This window comes from Sturnira hondurensis, unplaced genomic scaffold (assembly GCF_014824575.4).
Source record: "Sturnira hondurensis isolate 20B ecotype Veracruz unplaced genomic scaffold, ASM1482457v3 Scaffold0016273, whole genome shotgun sequence".
Taxonomy (NCBI): Eukaryota; Metazoa; Chordata; class Mammalia; order Chiroptera; family Phyllostomidae; genus Sturnira; species Sturnira hondurensis.
This window is the reverse complement of record NW_028088904.1, coordinates 239,521-255,718: the sequence shown is the minus strand read 5'-3', so window position 1 is coordinate 255,718 and position 16,198 is coordinate 239,521. Positions and strand designations below refer to the sequence as shown.

The 16,198-nt window shown below is 39.9% G+C and overlaps 1 protein-coding gene across 1 annotated transcript in view; it reads right to left on the bottom strand.

The window, feature by feature from the left end:
• Positions 1–16,198, bottom strand: part of COG5 (component of oligomeric golgi complex 5) — a 385,812-nt gene that overhangs the window by 341,446 nt on the left and 28,168 nt on the right. The window contains exons 4-6 of the mRNA XM_037065860.1: positions 12,289–12,343; positions 12,118–12,187; positions 469–589 (exon numbers count right to left, since the gene is read on the bottom strand). Of these exons, the coding sequence (XP_036921755.1) occupies positions 469–589; positions 12,118–12,187; positions 12,289–12,343 (246 nt within the window). The remainder of the gene's footprint in view (positions 1–468; positions 590–12,117; positions 12,188–12,288; positions 12,344–16,198) is intronic.

Here is a 16,198-nt window from a genome sequence, read left to right as displayed (position 1 = left end):
AAGAAGTCAGTCTCAAAAAGGTACATACTTGATGACTATATTGACGTTCTCCAAAAGACAAAACTGTGATGCAGAACCCCTGGGCGATCACCAGGGTTAGGCATAGCAGGTGAGGGGCAGGTAGGCATCACTATAAAGAGAGATCATGATGGAATTTGGGGGTGATGGGGCTATTCTGTACATGACTGTGCTTGAGGTTACATAAATCTATGCATATTAAAATTCACAGGTCTGTATTTTTAAAAGGCCTATTGCATATGATAGTTTAAAAATAAACAGCATTTCTAAGAAATCTATTAAGTTTATTCACCCATTTTGAAAAATGTGACAATGTTGAGAACAGCCAATTATTAAATAAGTTTGATCCATAATATTTGTTAATGTTGATAATATAACAAAAGCCAACAAACTAAGTGACTAAAAAAAGCCTTTAAAACTCTACTAACTTTGTAATAAAAAAGAACTTACCAAGTTCATTGAGACTCTGGGCAGCTTTTGTAATCTCTCTACTTCCCCCTTGCAGTTGTCCTTGGAGTCTCTTACTGAGATGTAAGATGCGAATTATTCTCCGAAGCAAATCACAGGCAACCTATACAAACATCACAAGGTTAAAAGTAAATCTCTCCATTCTTTCTAGATGCTATAGATTGTCTTTTTTGATTTCCACCAATCAGAAACCTAAATAAGCACAAGTCTTAAAAAGCATCATTATAGTAAAATAAACTCCAATTCATCCCACATGGAAAGAATTAAGGATTAAGATACTATGAAACCCATGGACTCTCCAGTCCTCCACCAGTTTTCTTCTCTAGGCCAGTGGTTCTCAATCTTGACTTCCTATTAAATTCAAGTGGGTAGGTTCAAAAAGTTCCAGTGCCAAGGCCATAGTCCCGATCAATTAAATCAGAACTTCTAGCAGTGGGAACTAAGCATCATAATTTTTTTTCTAATATCCTCAGGCGGTGCCTTTGTGTAGCCCACAATGACATCTACTGTGTGAGGACTGCCTAGCTTCCTACTATGACCTCCTATTGTTTCTGATCCTGGCTTCTCTTTTCTAAGGACCAGAGGAACAGACCTGAAGTTTTCTCCCAATTTTACTAGACCTTAAAGAATAAGCATGCCTTACTTGAATTTTCCTACCTTTTTAATTACAAATAATCATCCAAGAAAAAAGTTATTTTAAAAACTTTTTTAAAATTATTTTTATTTTTATTTTTTATTTTATTTATTTCTCTTTAGAGGGGAAGGGAAGGAGAGAAGTATCAATGTATGGTTGCCTCTCATGAGTCCCCTGCTGGGAACTGGTCTGCAACCCAGGCATGTGCCCTGACTTGGAATCGAACCACAATCATGTGGTTCGTAGGCCCGCACTCAATCTACTGAGCTATGCCAGCCAGGGCTATTTTAAAAACTTTTAAAAATAAAAATGTTTTAACCTTTGTCACCATATACATCACCATATGTGTCACCTCCTACTATCTTTTATTTTATTTTTTTTTTATTTTTTTACCTTTAGAAGGGAAGGGAAGGAGAGAAGGAGAGAAATATCAATGTATGGTTGCTTCTGGTGCATCCCCTGCTGGGAACTGGCCCCTTCTGGGAACTGGCCTGCAACCCAGGCATGTGCCCTGACAGGGAATCGAACTGCGATCTTTTGGTTCACAGGCCCGTGCTCAATCCACTGAGCTACACCAGCCAGGGCCTATTATCTTTCCTTATCAAATCTAATATTGGTTCTATATGTGTCCAAAAGACTAAGGCATAAAATAAAACATATTTCAGGGTGCTTCATTATAGAAGCCAGATCCAGGACAACTGCCTGGGGGAGAGTGAGGAGAAGGGAAACTGATGGAGTAACAAACACCTAATGTCCTTCCAGCTCAACAGTGATAATGAACAAGAGAGAGACCCCGTCTGTGCTGCTGCAGCAGCACCACCATCTTTGCACGGCCCCGAAGCTTGTTGAATAGCAAGAACATCTCCCATCTAAGGAGGAAAATCCTAACTAGTAGCAATAAAAAAAGCACTGAGAAGACAGGGTCCCTGAGGCTCCAGCTGTAATAAACATTTTTTTATTCTGAGTGAAACACACACCACCACACTCATGCACTCACAATGTGCACACACATGTTCAGCATATACAAACACTAAAATATAAACAAAAATCAAATATATGTTTACAAACATGTAAGTCAAAGGCAACTAGGCATTAAACATGTTTACCTGATTGCTTTTCTGTGTAACTATCGTTTGAAGTACTTAAAGTAATAAATGAATGCCAAATGCGGATTTCCCCCTGGAAAGTGGAAGACTTGGGCATCTTTATCTTTTAATTACATTTTATTTATTTTCTGAATAGGTAATATGAGCACATGATTCAAAATTCAAAAGCTAAAAACAATAAAGTCACCCTCATATCTCAACACAAACTCCCAACACAACCATCTGTCAGCTTCGTGCCTGTGGGACTGCACTTTCAGACAGATCCTAGCCATCATTCCTCTGAGATTCTGAATACATCATGAGGAGAAAGACACATCCTATGTTAGTCTAATCACCTAGAATTGTCCTTTCAGAAGTCCCCAGTACCTACCCAATAAAGGATATAACCTCAAACATGAAATCTTTGAGCTTATTTCTACTGCTTTTACTTGTAACCATAGTTAATCTCTCACCAAGTCTAACTGACTATCCTTTTGTTGTATAACACAACAGCTATTTTTTTTTAATGACTGAGTTAAGCTATTTTTTTAACAATTCAGTTCAGTTATGGCTTTGGATTTTTTTAAGATTTTATTTATTTATCTTTAGAGGGGAAGAGAAGAAGACAGGGAGAGAAATATCAATGTATAGTTGCCTCCTGTGCATACCCTGCTGGGAACTGGCTTGCAACCCAGGAACCATGGTTGTTTGGTTCGCAGGCCCGCGCTCAATCCACTGAGCTACACCAGCCAGGCACAATAGCTCTTTTAACTTTATTCCTACAAGCATCACACTAATCCAAATCTTCATCACCTTCCTCTTAATACTGTGGTCTCCTGGCTAACTTCCCAGTCTCTTACTGAAATCCATTCTGCCAGATTTATCCTCTTACAAACAGTTTTCAGCACTCCAGCCCCTTTTTTAATAAACCTCACTGACTTACTACGCTGAATATTCTCAGAATAGCATTTAATAAAATCCTCAGTCAACAAGTCAGTCTATTAAGACATCCGCTCTCACCATTTTCTAATATAGTTGCCTCCACTCGAATCAATTTTCTTTTCTTAATTTTAGACTTTTATTATCAAAAATAATACAAACATATTATTCAGCACTAAAAAGCAATAGAACTATCAAACTATGAAGCGACAGAAGAACCTTAAATGTATATGACTAAGTGGGAGAAGCCAATCTGAAAAGGAAACCTACTATATGATTCCAACTATATGACATTCTGGAAAAGGCAAAACTATGGAGACAGTAAAATCATCAGTGGTTGCCAAGGGCTGGGGGATGAGTAAGCTGAAAACCAAGGATTCTAGGGCACTGAAAACACTCTGTATGACACTATAATGATGGACACATGTCATCATACATTTTTCCAAACCCACAGAATGTGTTCCAAGAGCAAACCTTAATGTAAATGATGGGCTGTGAGTGATTCGTCAGTTGCAGCACATGCACCACTCTAGCAGGAAACGTTCATTAAGGGGGAAGCTGTGGATGAGAGGATACACAGGGATTCTCTGTGTTTTCCTCTCAATTTTGCTGTGAACCTAAAACTGCTCTCTAAACAACTAAAGTCTTTAAAAATACAGATAAGATACTACAAACAAAGAAAATCACATACAGCTATTCAGTAATAGCTGACTGAACTTGTAACCACCACACAGAGCAGAAGAAAGAGCCATGTCAGCTGTTAAAGAAGCCCCTCATGAACACTCTGCCAATGTCAAAACCCTCCGCCCATCGCCCTGTACTCCTCATTCCCAACAAAAGAAACAACTATTCTGGCTTTTGTGGTAATCACTTCTTTACCCTATTTATGGTTTTATTACTGAAATGTCTCTATGTAAACACTATACGTTAATTTTGCCCACCCCCCCTTTTTAAGGATTTCATTTATTTCTTTTTAGAGAAAGGGTAATGAAGGGAGAAAGAGAGGGAGAGAAACATCAATCAGTTGGTCACCTCCCACATGCCTCCAAGTGGGGACCTGGCCTGCAAACCAGGCATGTGCCCTGAAAGGGAATCAAACCAGCAACCTTTAGGTTCAAAAACTGGCACTCAATCCACGGAGCCCCACCAGCCAGGGCTAATTTTGCCCTTTTAAAATCTATATAGCTTCCACTGTTATCTCTTTTTTCTTTTCAATCTGTTGTATATATTGGATCATCTGTCCTGTATAGTTTCCCACAGACTTAAGTTTTCTTGGCTGCACTCCCACAGTGTAGCTCAACACGTTCTGCTATCATCTGTATTTCTTACACCAGACTCAGATTTAATATCTTTGGCAAGATTACTCATTAGGTGGAAGAGTAACTAGAACACATATGATGTGTATGTTCTAGTGGGTGTGAAAGTTTTCTCTTTCAGTGCTTTTAGCAGCCACTAAAACTAAATGTCAAAATGCATTAACGTGATGATACTCCAATTCTATCATTTTGTCTTTATTTGCCAGTATACAAAATTTCTCTATAAAAAGAAACTTTACCTCATCTATTTGTTTAGCCAATGCTATGTTCATATAGAAAAGTAAGAATAAATACTTGACTCTTCCCATGGTTTATCAGTTTTTAAAGTTTAAAACTGCTTTCCTAATATCCACCAAAGACAAATAATTACTTGATTTTGTTTTGGCTATCATCACAAATGCATAGATTTAAGCATAAAAAGGGTGCCAATCCACTGTACTTCTTATCCTAGAGATGCTTATTACACTGTCCCACTTTTGGTCAATGGGAGCCTCTGAAGGTGATCAAATGTACACATTTACAGAAAACTAAGAGGTCTCTGAAGGCACAAAACTTTCAGTTCTAAAACTGGGAGAGCTGGTCACCCCAGAGCCAACGCAAGTTGGCTGCTGAATCCTTTTGTCACAACCTCTAGTTAGCAGCTGTTGATAAGCTCCCTTGGTACGTAATATAAAAATATTCCAAAATCATTTTATATATTTCATGCCCCAGACCTGGAATGAATGGTTTATCAAAGAAGCCCTGATTTCTTTTAGAAGTCAACAGCGTATCAAGACCACATTCTGGGAACTAGGTTTCCGCATTTCTGGGACTTTTCAGTAGGTACAGCTAGGAAATGTTAGAATTAAAATATCATATATTCATTCACTCTATTCTATAATACACATAAAAATTCTCAAGTTAACATTATATACACATATATATTTGTACAAAAATATATACACATATAATATATATACCATTTTAAGAGAAAATTAAAATATGAATTCACACTGATTACTTTCAATTAAAAATCAAGAAAACAGGGTGTTTACTTTATCTTCTAACTTATTTCTTCCACACAGGAACTCCTGGCTCTCAAAACACAGAAAATTATCAGCATTATAATAATTTAAACTATTCCTTAGTTTTGCTACACAATGCATAGAAAACATTATCTTAATAAAAAACCAACACTACAGAAATATAATTGCTAAAGACAGTTAAAAAATTGTTTTGTGTATGTTCTTTACATATTTTTATACAATTAAAAATTTTTTTCTGTCAAAACTTATGGCTAATTACCCTGACCAGTGTGGCTCAGTTGGTTGGACATCGTCCTGCAAAGCAAAAGGTCACTGATTTGATTCCCAGTCAGGCACATGCCAAGGTTGCAGATTCAGTCCCTGGTCAAGGCATGTATAAGAGGCACCAATTGATGTTTCTCTCCCTCTCTTTCTCCCTCCCTTCTCCTCTCTCTAAAAATAAATAAATTTTTTAAAAACCCATACAGCTGTTAAGTGAAAAAAAATCAGTCAGAAAAAGACAAACACCATACGTTTTCTCTTATATGTGGAATCTAAAGAACAATATAAATGAACAAACAAAACAGAAACAGATTCAGATACAGAGATAAGATTGATGGTTGCCAGAGGAGAGGCTGGTTGGGGGACTGGGTGAAAAGGTGATGGGATTAAGAAATATGAATTGGTAGTTACAAAATAAAGTACAGGGCTGGCTGGGGTACTGACTGAGCAGAGCAGCCGTAGCCTCCACGTGCCCAGAGAGCAAGGTAGAGCCAACTGTGCAGAGCTCTGCAGCCAGCAGCCCAGGGAGAAGCAGTTATGTTGTCCAGCTGAAGTGAACTGGCCTCCTTAAAACTGCCCAAGCCCTGGTACCAGGTCTCAGTCCCAGCACTAAGACTCTTTGTAGAGGACTTGCTTAGATGAGGGGACTATCACCTATGGTTTCATACTGGGAATTCACCATTGCAGGAGAACATCATAATACAGAGAAAAGTGCCCCAGCCTCAGAGACCTTTGACCTTGATTTGAGCCTGGCTTGACCATAGTTGTGTGATTACCTGGCCTTTCTGACCCAGTTACCTCATCTGTAAAATGGCCTGAATAATAACTACCTAGAGTGAAGATTAACAGAATTACTTATATAATGTTTTCTCCACAAAGTAGATGACTATTAGGTACTATGGTACCCCTTATTTTTTCCTTGTACCTCTACTGAAGTATAATTGATAGACAAAAATATGCACATTCAAATTGCACATCTTGATGAATTCTGACATTTGTATATCCTTATAAAGTTCTACCCCAAAGTAGTGAACATAAATATGACCACTCAAAAGTTTTCTACATCACCTTATCTCCGACTCCTGCCACTCTCTCTGTCTTGCTTCCCATGCCTAGGCTATCACTATTCTGCTTTCTATCACTACCGGTTAATTTGCATTTTCTAGAACTTTCTGTAAATAGCATAATACAGCATGTAGCCTTCTCAAACTCGGTGTAGTTCTACTGATATTCATGTATGTTGTCTGTATCAACAGTTCATTTCTTTATTGCTGAATAGTATCCATTGTACGGAAATACCATGATTTATTTATCCATTCACCTGTTGATAACATTTGGGTTGTTTTCATTTTGGAGGGGCTATAAAAATAAAGCCACTGTGAGCAAAATAAATAAGGAATGGATGGAACTGGAGAGCATTATGCTAAGTGAAGTAATCCAGATGATGAAAGACAAATACTATATGATTTCACCCGTAAGTGGAACTTAATCAACAAAACAAACAAGCAGGCAAAATATAAGCAGAGACAATGAAATAAAGAACAAACTGACAGCGACCAGAGGGGAGAAGGGAGGTAGAAAATGAGGGAAAGAAGGGGAAGAGATATAAAGGAACATGTAGAAAGGACCCATGGACAAAGCCAAAGTAAATATGGACGGTGGGGCAGGGGAAAGTGGTGGTTGGAAAAAGGAGGCAATTGTATTTGAAAAACGATAAAAAAATGATAATGGAAAAAAGTAAGTAAATAAAGACTTCTGGCCAAGATGGAGGCGTAGGTGGAAACACTATGCCCCCTCCCACAACTAAATTTAAAGACAGCGAAGTTTTAGAAACAAAAACGCAGCCAAAAGAGTGAAAACTGAACTGGACGGAAGTTGGACAACAATGAACCACTCAGCCAGACAGGTAGGAGGGGCAGAGTCAGTGGAGGAGCAGGGTCCAGCTGGAAAGATCAGTTCCGCCCAACGGACCCAGGAGCGTAGGCAGAGGCAGTTGGTGATTGCCAGGTGTGGGGTGGCGAGGGGCGCACCCAGTGAGGGCGCAGGGAGGCTGGCTGACAGCGGTCACACATTCACTCGCATATAAGCCAAGCAAAGGAGCGAACAGTGAGACAAACCGCACAGGCGAGGGCCCCAGTGACAGGAATTAGAGCCTGAAAACACCAACTGGAAAGACTTTCTCAGGGTCAAGTGGCCAGGAGAGTCTCCCAGGCTCACAGAGAGCTCATTGGAGAGACCCACAGGGTCCTGGAGAGTACTCGGGCCCACAGACCCAGGAATCATCACCAGAGGGGCCCAATGTGCTTGTGGGAAGCCGCAGAGGGGACAGAAAATTTGAGAGAGATCAGGGGGAAGCAAAGCGCCATTTTTTTCCCCCTCTCTGACCCCGCCCCCACATACAGCGTCACAACCCAGTGACTGGGTCGCCCTGCCCTGGTAAACACCTAAGGCTCCGCCCCTAAAACATAACAGGTGCGAACTGACCAAACATTATAACTCAAGAACAGCTCAAAGCCCCAGAGCCTATAATTCTAAGTGACCAAGAAATAGCTAACCTTTCAGATGCACAGTTCAAAACACTGGTGATCAGGACGCTCACAGAATTGGTTGATTTTAGCCACAAATTAGAGGAACATATGAAGGCTAAACTAATTGAAATGAAGGGAAATGCACAGGAAACCAATAGTGATGGAAAGGAAACTGGGACTCAAATCAAGGGGGTGGACCAGAAGGAAGGAAGAAATGACCAAACAGAAAAATGTGGAGTTACAAGAATTCAAAAAAATGAGGAGAGGCTTAGGAACTTCCAGGACAGGTGGCAGACCGGACGCCATAGTCCCCCTTTGACCCCGCCCCCACATACAGCGTCACAACCCAGCGACTTAGTTGCTCTGCGCTAGTGAACACCTTAGGGCTCCGATCCTGCTACGGAACAGGCACGAACAGCCCGAAAGATGGAGCAAGAAGAACTCAAAGTCCCAGAGCCAATAACTCTCAGCGACCGAGAAATTGCCAGCCTCTCAGGAGCACAATTCAAGACACTGTTTATCAGGATGCTAACAGAACTGGTGGATTATAGTCACAAATTAGAGGAACATATGAAGGCTAAACTGATTGAAATGCAGGGAAATGCACAGGAAACCAATAGTGATGGAAAGGAAACTGGGACTCAAATCAATGGAATGGACCAGAAGGAAGAATGAAAAATCCCACCAGAAAGGAATGAAGAAATGAGAATTCAAAAAAATGAGGAGAGGCTTAGGAACCTCCAAGGCATCTTTAAACGTTCCAACATCTGGATTACAGAAGGGGGAAAGAAACAGCCACGAGTGGAAAACTTATTTGAACAAATAATAAAGGAGAACTTACCCAGTCTGGCAAAGGAAATAGACTACCAGGAAATCCAGGAAGCTCAGAGAGTCCCAAAGAAGTTGGACCCAAGAAGGAACACACCAAGGCACATCATAATTACATTAGCCAAGACTAAAATGAAGGAGAGAATCCTAGAAGCAGCAAGAGATAAGGGGACAGTCACCTATAAAGGAGTACCCATCAGACTGTCAGCAGATTTCTCAAAAGAGACCTTACAGGCAAGAAGGGGCTGGAAAGAAGTATCCCAAGCCATGAAATCCAAAAGACCTACGGCCAAGATTGCTTTATCCAGCAAAACTTTCATTTAGAATGGAAGGACAGATAAAGTGCTTCTCAGATAAGATCAAATTGAACGAATTCATCATCACCAAGCCCTTATTATATGAAATGCTAAAGGGACTTATATAAGAAAAAGAAGATGAAAAATACGAACAGTGAAAGGACAGCAAACACATAGTTATTAACAACCACACCTAAAACAAAAGCAAACCAAGAGGACAGCTAGATCAGGAGTGGAACCATAGAAATGAAGAGAACACATGGAGGGTTAGCAACAGGGGGGTGGGAGGGGGAGAAGGGGGGAGAAGGCACAGAAAATAGCATAGATGGTAGGTAGAAAATAGATAGGGGGAAGGGGGAGAATAGTGGGGGAAATATAGAATCTAAAGAACTTGAGACACGTGGTTATAAACTAAGGGGGGGAGAATGGTGGGGGAGGGGGGAGTGTGTGGGTGGAGGGGAATGAAGGGGGGGAATAGAACAACTGTAATGGTATAATCAATAAAATATATTTTAAAAAAAGAACTTAAGATTCTGTTCTCTTTCTTGTTAAGGAAGTACTAATAACTTTATCAGGAGAATAAAATATCTGATGTTTGTTTTATAAAAAAGATGACACATGTAAGTTTCCTGTTTTCAATAATGGTAGAGTAGGTTATTACCTTACCACTGAAAACTAAAAAGCAAATCCGCTCGTAATCTGAGCATGCCCGCTAACCCTGGAAAACCAGAACCCACATTCTGAATGCCTCTGAGGCAAAATGAAGCAAAAGAGTTAAAGTTAATTAAATGATATTTAATGGTATCCTTGGACTGGTAATGATTTTTAATGCCACAAGAAACAAATCAAATCCTCTCAGAAGGGTCAAATATTCTTAAAAAATAGCTTTTCAAATAATCTGTGTAGAGAATAACAAAAGATAACCAGGCACCCAGGGAACTGAACTCTATCAGATATAAGCAGCAAACACTACAAACACAAATGTACCCACAAGACTACAAATACTTTCCCTACCAGAGTATGCAATAGAACACCTCATCAGAACATATTCAAAGAAAGAAAAGTCAAGGAACAAGAAATAGGACAGGATATGTAACAGTTTAGAAAAACAAAAACAGAGTTTCTACGGGCCTGCGAACCAGAGGATCACAGTTCAATTCTCAGTCAGGGCACATGCCTGGGTTGCAGGCCGGTTCCCTGCAGGCCAACTCCCAGCAGGGGACCCACGAAAGGCAACCATACATTGATGTTTCTGTCTCCTTCCCCTCTAAAGATAAATAAATAAAATCTTAAAAAAAAAACTAAAAAAAAAAGATTAAAAAAAAACAGAGTTTCTAAGAATAAAACATACTAATCAAAATTTAGCAAAATAATAATAAACAAACTAGCTTAAGAATTAATGAAATGGAAAACTAATCAGAAAAAAACACCACAGAGAATATCATGAAAAGACAAAAATATGTAAAATAAGGAAGATAAAGAGAGAATGTTGAGCATATATTTATTCAGAATCTAAAGACAAAGAAGACAGAATGATGCATATCCGAAGAATCATGGATAACAAAAGAGATAAATTCACAGATAGAAGAAGAAAAACAAATTGCACATGAAATGAATAAAAAACACACACACACATTCTGAAACTGAAGAGAATCAAAAGAAGAGAAAGTCCTGAAAGCCGGAGGAACACTAGATTACCTTCAAAAGACCAGGTCAGAATAACAGCTTCTCAATAACTAAATTGGAAGCCACAATTCCAAGCCTAGAAAGTAACTAAAGGAAGAGAAGGGAGGAAGGGAGGGGAGCCAGTAAATAATGCACCTTAAAAATCAGCAAAAAATTTGAATAGACATTTCTCCAGAGAAAATATATAAATGGTCAACAGGCACAATAAAAGATGCTCAATATCATTAGTCATTGGGGAAATTCAAATCAAAATGTTGAAATGCTACTTCATATCCCAAAGGATGGCTATATTTTTAAAAAGTGTTTGCAAGAAATAAAGAAATTGAAACTTTCATACATTGATGATAGGAAAACTGTTTGGTATTCCTCAAAATGTTTTTTCCCACTTTATTAAGATAAGTTTAAGATATTTGTGGGGTTTTTCATTGTTGTTCAATTACGGTTGTCCCACATTCTTCCCTGTTGCTCTCCCCGACACTGCCCACACCCCCTGGCTCCCCTAGTCAATCCCCACCCAGTTGTATAATGCTAGGTTTCTTTCTGTTCTCTATTAAAAGAAATAATTTTAAATTCTAAAAAGTCAGTCAATGGGCCCTGACTGGTGCAGCTCAGAGGGTTTGACACAGCCTTGCAAACCAAAAGATTGCTGGCTTGGTTCTAGGTCAGAGCACATGCCTGGATTGTGGGCCAGGTCTTGGTTGGGCAAGTGCAGTAGGCAGCCATTGATGTTTCTCTCACACATCAATACTTCTTCTCTTTCTCCCACCCTTCCACTCTCTAAAACATTTTAATTAATTAATTTTTAAAAAATCTTTTTAAAACACTAAATAAGTATACACTGCAATAACAAGAGTGAGAATAATTCACTGGAATGGTAGTTTTGATTTGTATTTTTTTAACTTCATATCTTATTTTAAAGCCCTGTAGTATCTCCCCCTTTTGTCTTATTTTCTCAGAATTAATTCACTTGAAATTCGTTCATTTATAAAAACAAGATAAACAAAATATAAAGAAATGAAAAGTGAGAGCCTACCTGAAGTCTTGCTAATTGTGCAGTACGGGCTACTATTTTATTATACGGCTCAACAATTTTTGTTTTCATCCTAAAAGAAAAATAAAGAGAGGAATGATGATAAAATAATCTTCAAAATATAAACAGATGACAATCTTCCCACTCATTTATTTACAAAATGAACAACAGTACCTATCAACAGCTCCCTGTAACGCCCCAATTCTTGTCTGCATCATCTGAAGAACACCTAGGAAAATATGACAGCTTACATTACTTTACAAATTTACAATGGCTCAAATTCAGTAAAAAGTTAAATTAAGAGATATGTATACACACACATATATACACATATAGAGAGAAAATTTCAGGCCCTGGCTGGATAGCTCAGTTGGAACACGGCCATGATACGCCAAAATTGCAGGTTTTAATTGCCTGGTCAGGGCACATACAACCAATGAAAGCATAAGTAAGTAAAAAAAAAGTCAATGTCTTTCTCTCTTTGTCTCTGTCTCTCTCTGTCTCCCTTTTTTCTCCATCTTACAAACCAATAAAAAAAATCTTTTAATGTCAAGTTTTTTGCCACCATTATAACCAAAGTAACCAATATCTTTTACCTACACTATTATAAAAGCCTCTATCTCCCCCTCCAATCCCGGGTCCACTAAAGAAGTCTGACAAAAAAAAAATGAGGAGTGGCTGCTTAATGGGTACAGGTTTTCCATTTGGGGGGATGAAAAGCTTCTCAAACACCACAGTGATGCTTGTACAACACTGTAAATGTAGTGTATTTTTCAGACTATAAGATGCACCTTTCCTCCAAATTTGGGAGCAGAAGAGGGTGGGTCTTATAATTCAAATGTAGCTTGCGTGGCTTGCTGTGGGGGCGTGGGAGCCAGGCAGGGATACAGCAAGGTCACAGGTTATTAAATATTTTACCACATTTTTAAAATATATTTTATTGATTATGCCATTACACTTGTCCCATTCCCCCCCTTCACTCCCCTCCACCCTGCACACCCCTCCCCCACTATTCCCCCCTTTCATTCATGTCCACGTGTCACAAGTTCTTTAGATTCTATATTTCCCATACTATTCTTGCCCTCCCCCTGTCTATTTTCCACCTACCATCTATGCTACTTCTTCTCTGTACCTTATTCCCGCTTCTCCTCCTCCCACTCCCCTGTTGCTAACCCTCCATGTGATTTCCATTTCTATGGTTCCACTTCCGATCTACCTGTCCACTTGGTATGCTTTTGCTTTAGGTGTGGTGGTTAGTAACTGTGAGTTTGCTGTCTTTTCACTGTTCCTATTTTTTATCTTCTTTTTCTTAGATAAGTCCCTTTAACATTTCATATAATAAGGGCTTGGTGATGATGAACTCCTTGAATTTGATCTTATCTGAGAAGCACTTTATCTGCCCTTTCATTCTAAATAAAAGCTTGCTGGGTAAAGCAATCTTGGATGTAGGTCTTTGGATTTCACGACTTGGAATACTTCTTTCCAGCTTCTTCTTGCCTGTAAGATCTCTTTTGAGAAATCCACTGACATTCTGATGGGAACTTCTTTGTAGGTGACTGTCCCCTTATCTCATGCTGCTTCTAGGATTCTTTCCTTCATTTTAATCGTGACTAATGTAATAATGATGTGCCTTGGTGTGTTCTTTCTAGGGTGCAACTTTTGGGGGATTCTCTGAGCTTCCAGGACTTCCTGGCAGTGTATTTCTTTTGCTAGATTGAGAAAGTTCTCCTTTGTTATTTGTTCGAATAAGTTTTCCACTTGTTGCTCTTCCTCTCCTCCTTCTGGCACTCCTATGATTCAGATGTTGGAACATTTAAATATGTCCTGAAGGTTCCTAAGCCTCTCCTCATTTTTTTTTTGAGTTCTTGTTTCTTCATTCTTTTATGTTTGGTCATTTTTTTCTTTCTTCTGGTCCACTTGATTGATTTGGGTCCCAGTTTCCTTTCCATCACTATTGATTTTCTATTCATTTTGCTTCATTTCATTTAGTTTAGTTTCATTCGTTCCTCTAATTTGTAACTAAAATCAACCAGTTCTGTGAGCATCCTGATCACCAGTATTTTGAACTGTGCATATGATAGGTTGGCTATCTCTAGGTCACTTAGAAGTATTGGCTCTGGGGTTTTTAGCTGCTCTTCTTGAGCCATAATGTTTTGGTCTGTTCATGCCTGTTATGTATGAGGGGTGGAGCCTTAGGTGTTCATCAGGGTTGGGCAACCCAGTGGCTGGGTTGTGATGCTGTATGTGGGGGCAGGGTCAGAGAGGGGCAATAGGCTTGTTCCATGCTCTCTCTTGGATTTCCATTCCCTCTGCTGCTTTGCACAAGTAAACTGGATGCCCCTGGTGCCAACTCCCAGGTGTGTGGGCCTGTGCACCCTCCAGGACCCTGTGGGTCTCTCCAACAAACTCTCTGTGAGCCTGGGGGCTTCTCCCAGCACCTCGACCCCAAAAGTTTTTCCAATTGTTATTTTTATGCTTTAATTCCCATCGTTGGGGCCCTAGCTTGTGCAGTCTGCCTCACTGCTCACTCCTTCACCTGGTTTATCTGAGTGTGAATGTGTGACCACAGTCAGCCAGCCACCTTGCACTCCCACTGGGTCCGCCTGTTGCAACTCCACACCTGGGATCTGCCAACAGCTGCATGAGCACCTGGGTCGGTCCAGTCTGGTGGCTTTTCCCTGCACAACCCCACTCTGCCAGCTGCTGACTCTGCCCCTCTTACCAGCCTGGATGAATGGTTCATTATTGTTGGACTTCTGTACAGTTCAATTTTCTGTGTTTGGTTGTGTTTTTGTTCCTAAAATTTTGTTGTCTTTAAACTTGGATATGCGTGGAGGCAAAGTGTTTCTACCTACACCTCCATTTTGGCCTGAAGTCTCCATTGTAATTTTGATGTATTTTGAAGTGGGCCTCTTTGGGTCCTCTTAATTGGGAATGTCTGTGGTTCTTGGATTCGTGCGACTTTTTCTCTCATCAAATTAAGGATGTTTTCCATCATTACTTTTTCAAACAGGTTTTCTATCCCTTGTTCTTCTTCTTCTTTTTCTGGTATTCCTATTATACAGATATTATTCCATATCATGTTGTCCTGCAGTTTCCTTAATACCTCTTCCTTGTTTCTGAGTCTCTTTTCCTCTTTCTTGCCCTATCTGGGTGTTTTTTCTATCTTGTCCTCCAGCTTGTTGATTCAATCCTCTGCTTTATTAAGCCTGTTTTTTATTCTTTTCACTGTGTTCTTCAGTTCAGAAATTGTATTCTGTGTGGGCAACTTTGCCATTAAGTCCCCCCATCCACCGTGGATGAAAGTAAAACTATCAAGACATGATCTGCTTGGGGAGGAGAGGTGGTCAGTCTCTCAGAGAAGAAAGACCCAGAACCTCTTCTTCAATGGCTTTTATTGGGTTGTAATACACAGGAATACAGGTAAAGCTCATCAATCAATGTCAGGAGGCAAGGATCAAACAGTAAATAACATTCCAGAGAAATTTGAGGTCTTAGTCTGAGTCAGTATCTGTCAGGTAAGGGGGTTGCAAAAACTTTGGGAGACATACTCATTTCCTGCTCAGACCCTTATCATGTGAATGAAAACACTCTAAGCAAAGCAGGCTTCACAGGACTTTGAGAACTTTTTCTTATGCCGGATCACTCTTTCCAGAACCCAATCTAGCCAGCAAAAAGCTTCACTGCTTTCCCAGTCATAAGTTTTCAGCCTTAAGTGGATTAGAGCCAGGAAGCACTTCTCCCAAATGGAAATGGGGACTCAGGCTATGTTAGAATAGCCAAGGGGTGAGGGTACATCACACCCTCTTTGCTGAAGCCCCCCAAGTCCTTCCTTGAGGGCCTCCCAAGCGATCATGTCTGGTTTAGGTTGCTCTCCCTCTGAGGGGTCTCACCTGTCTCTGACTAACCAACCAAGTGTTGTGGGCAGGGGATGAAGCAGAAGCAGTGCTGCTGCCAGAGAAAAGCTTTGTCTCCTTGGTGGCTCACATCCAGAGGTTGCTCACTCAGCCTGAGCCATGGGGGGAAGTTACAACTCTTGAGAACAGGCAGAGTGGTTCTCAACAGTATTCTTCATTTCCTCTTG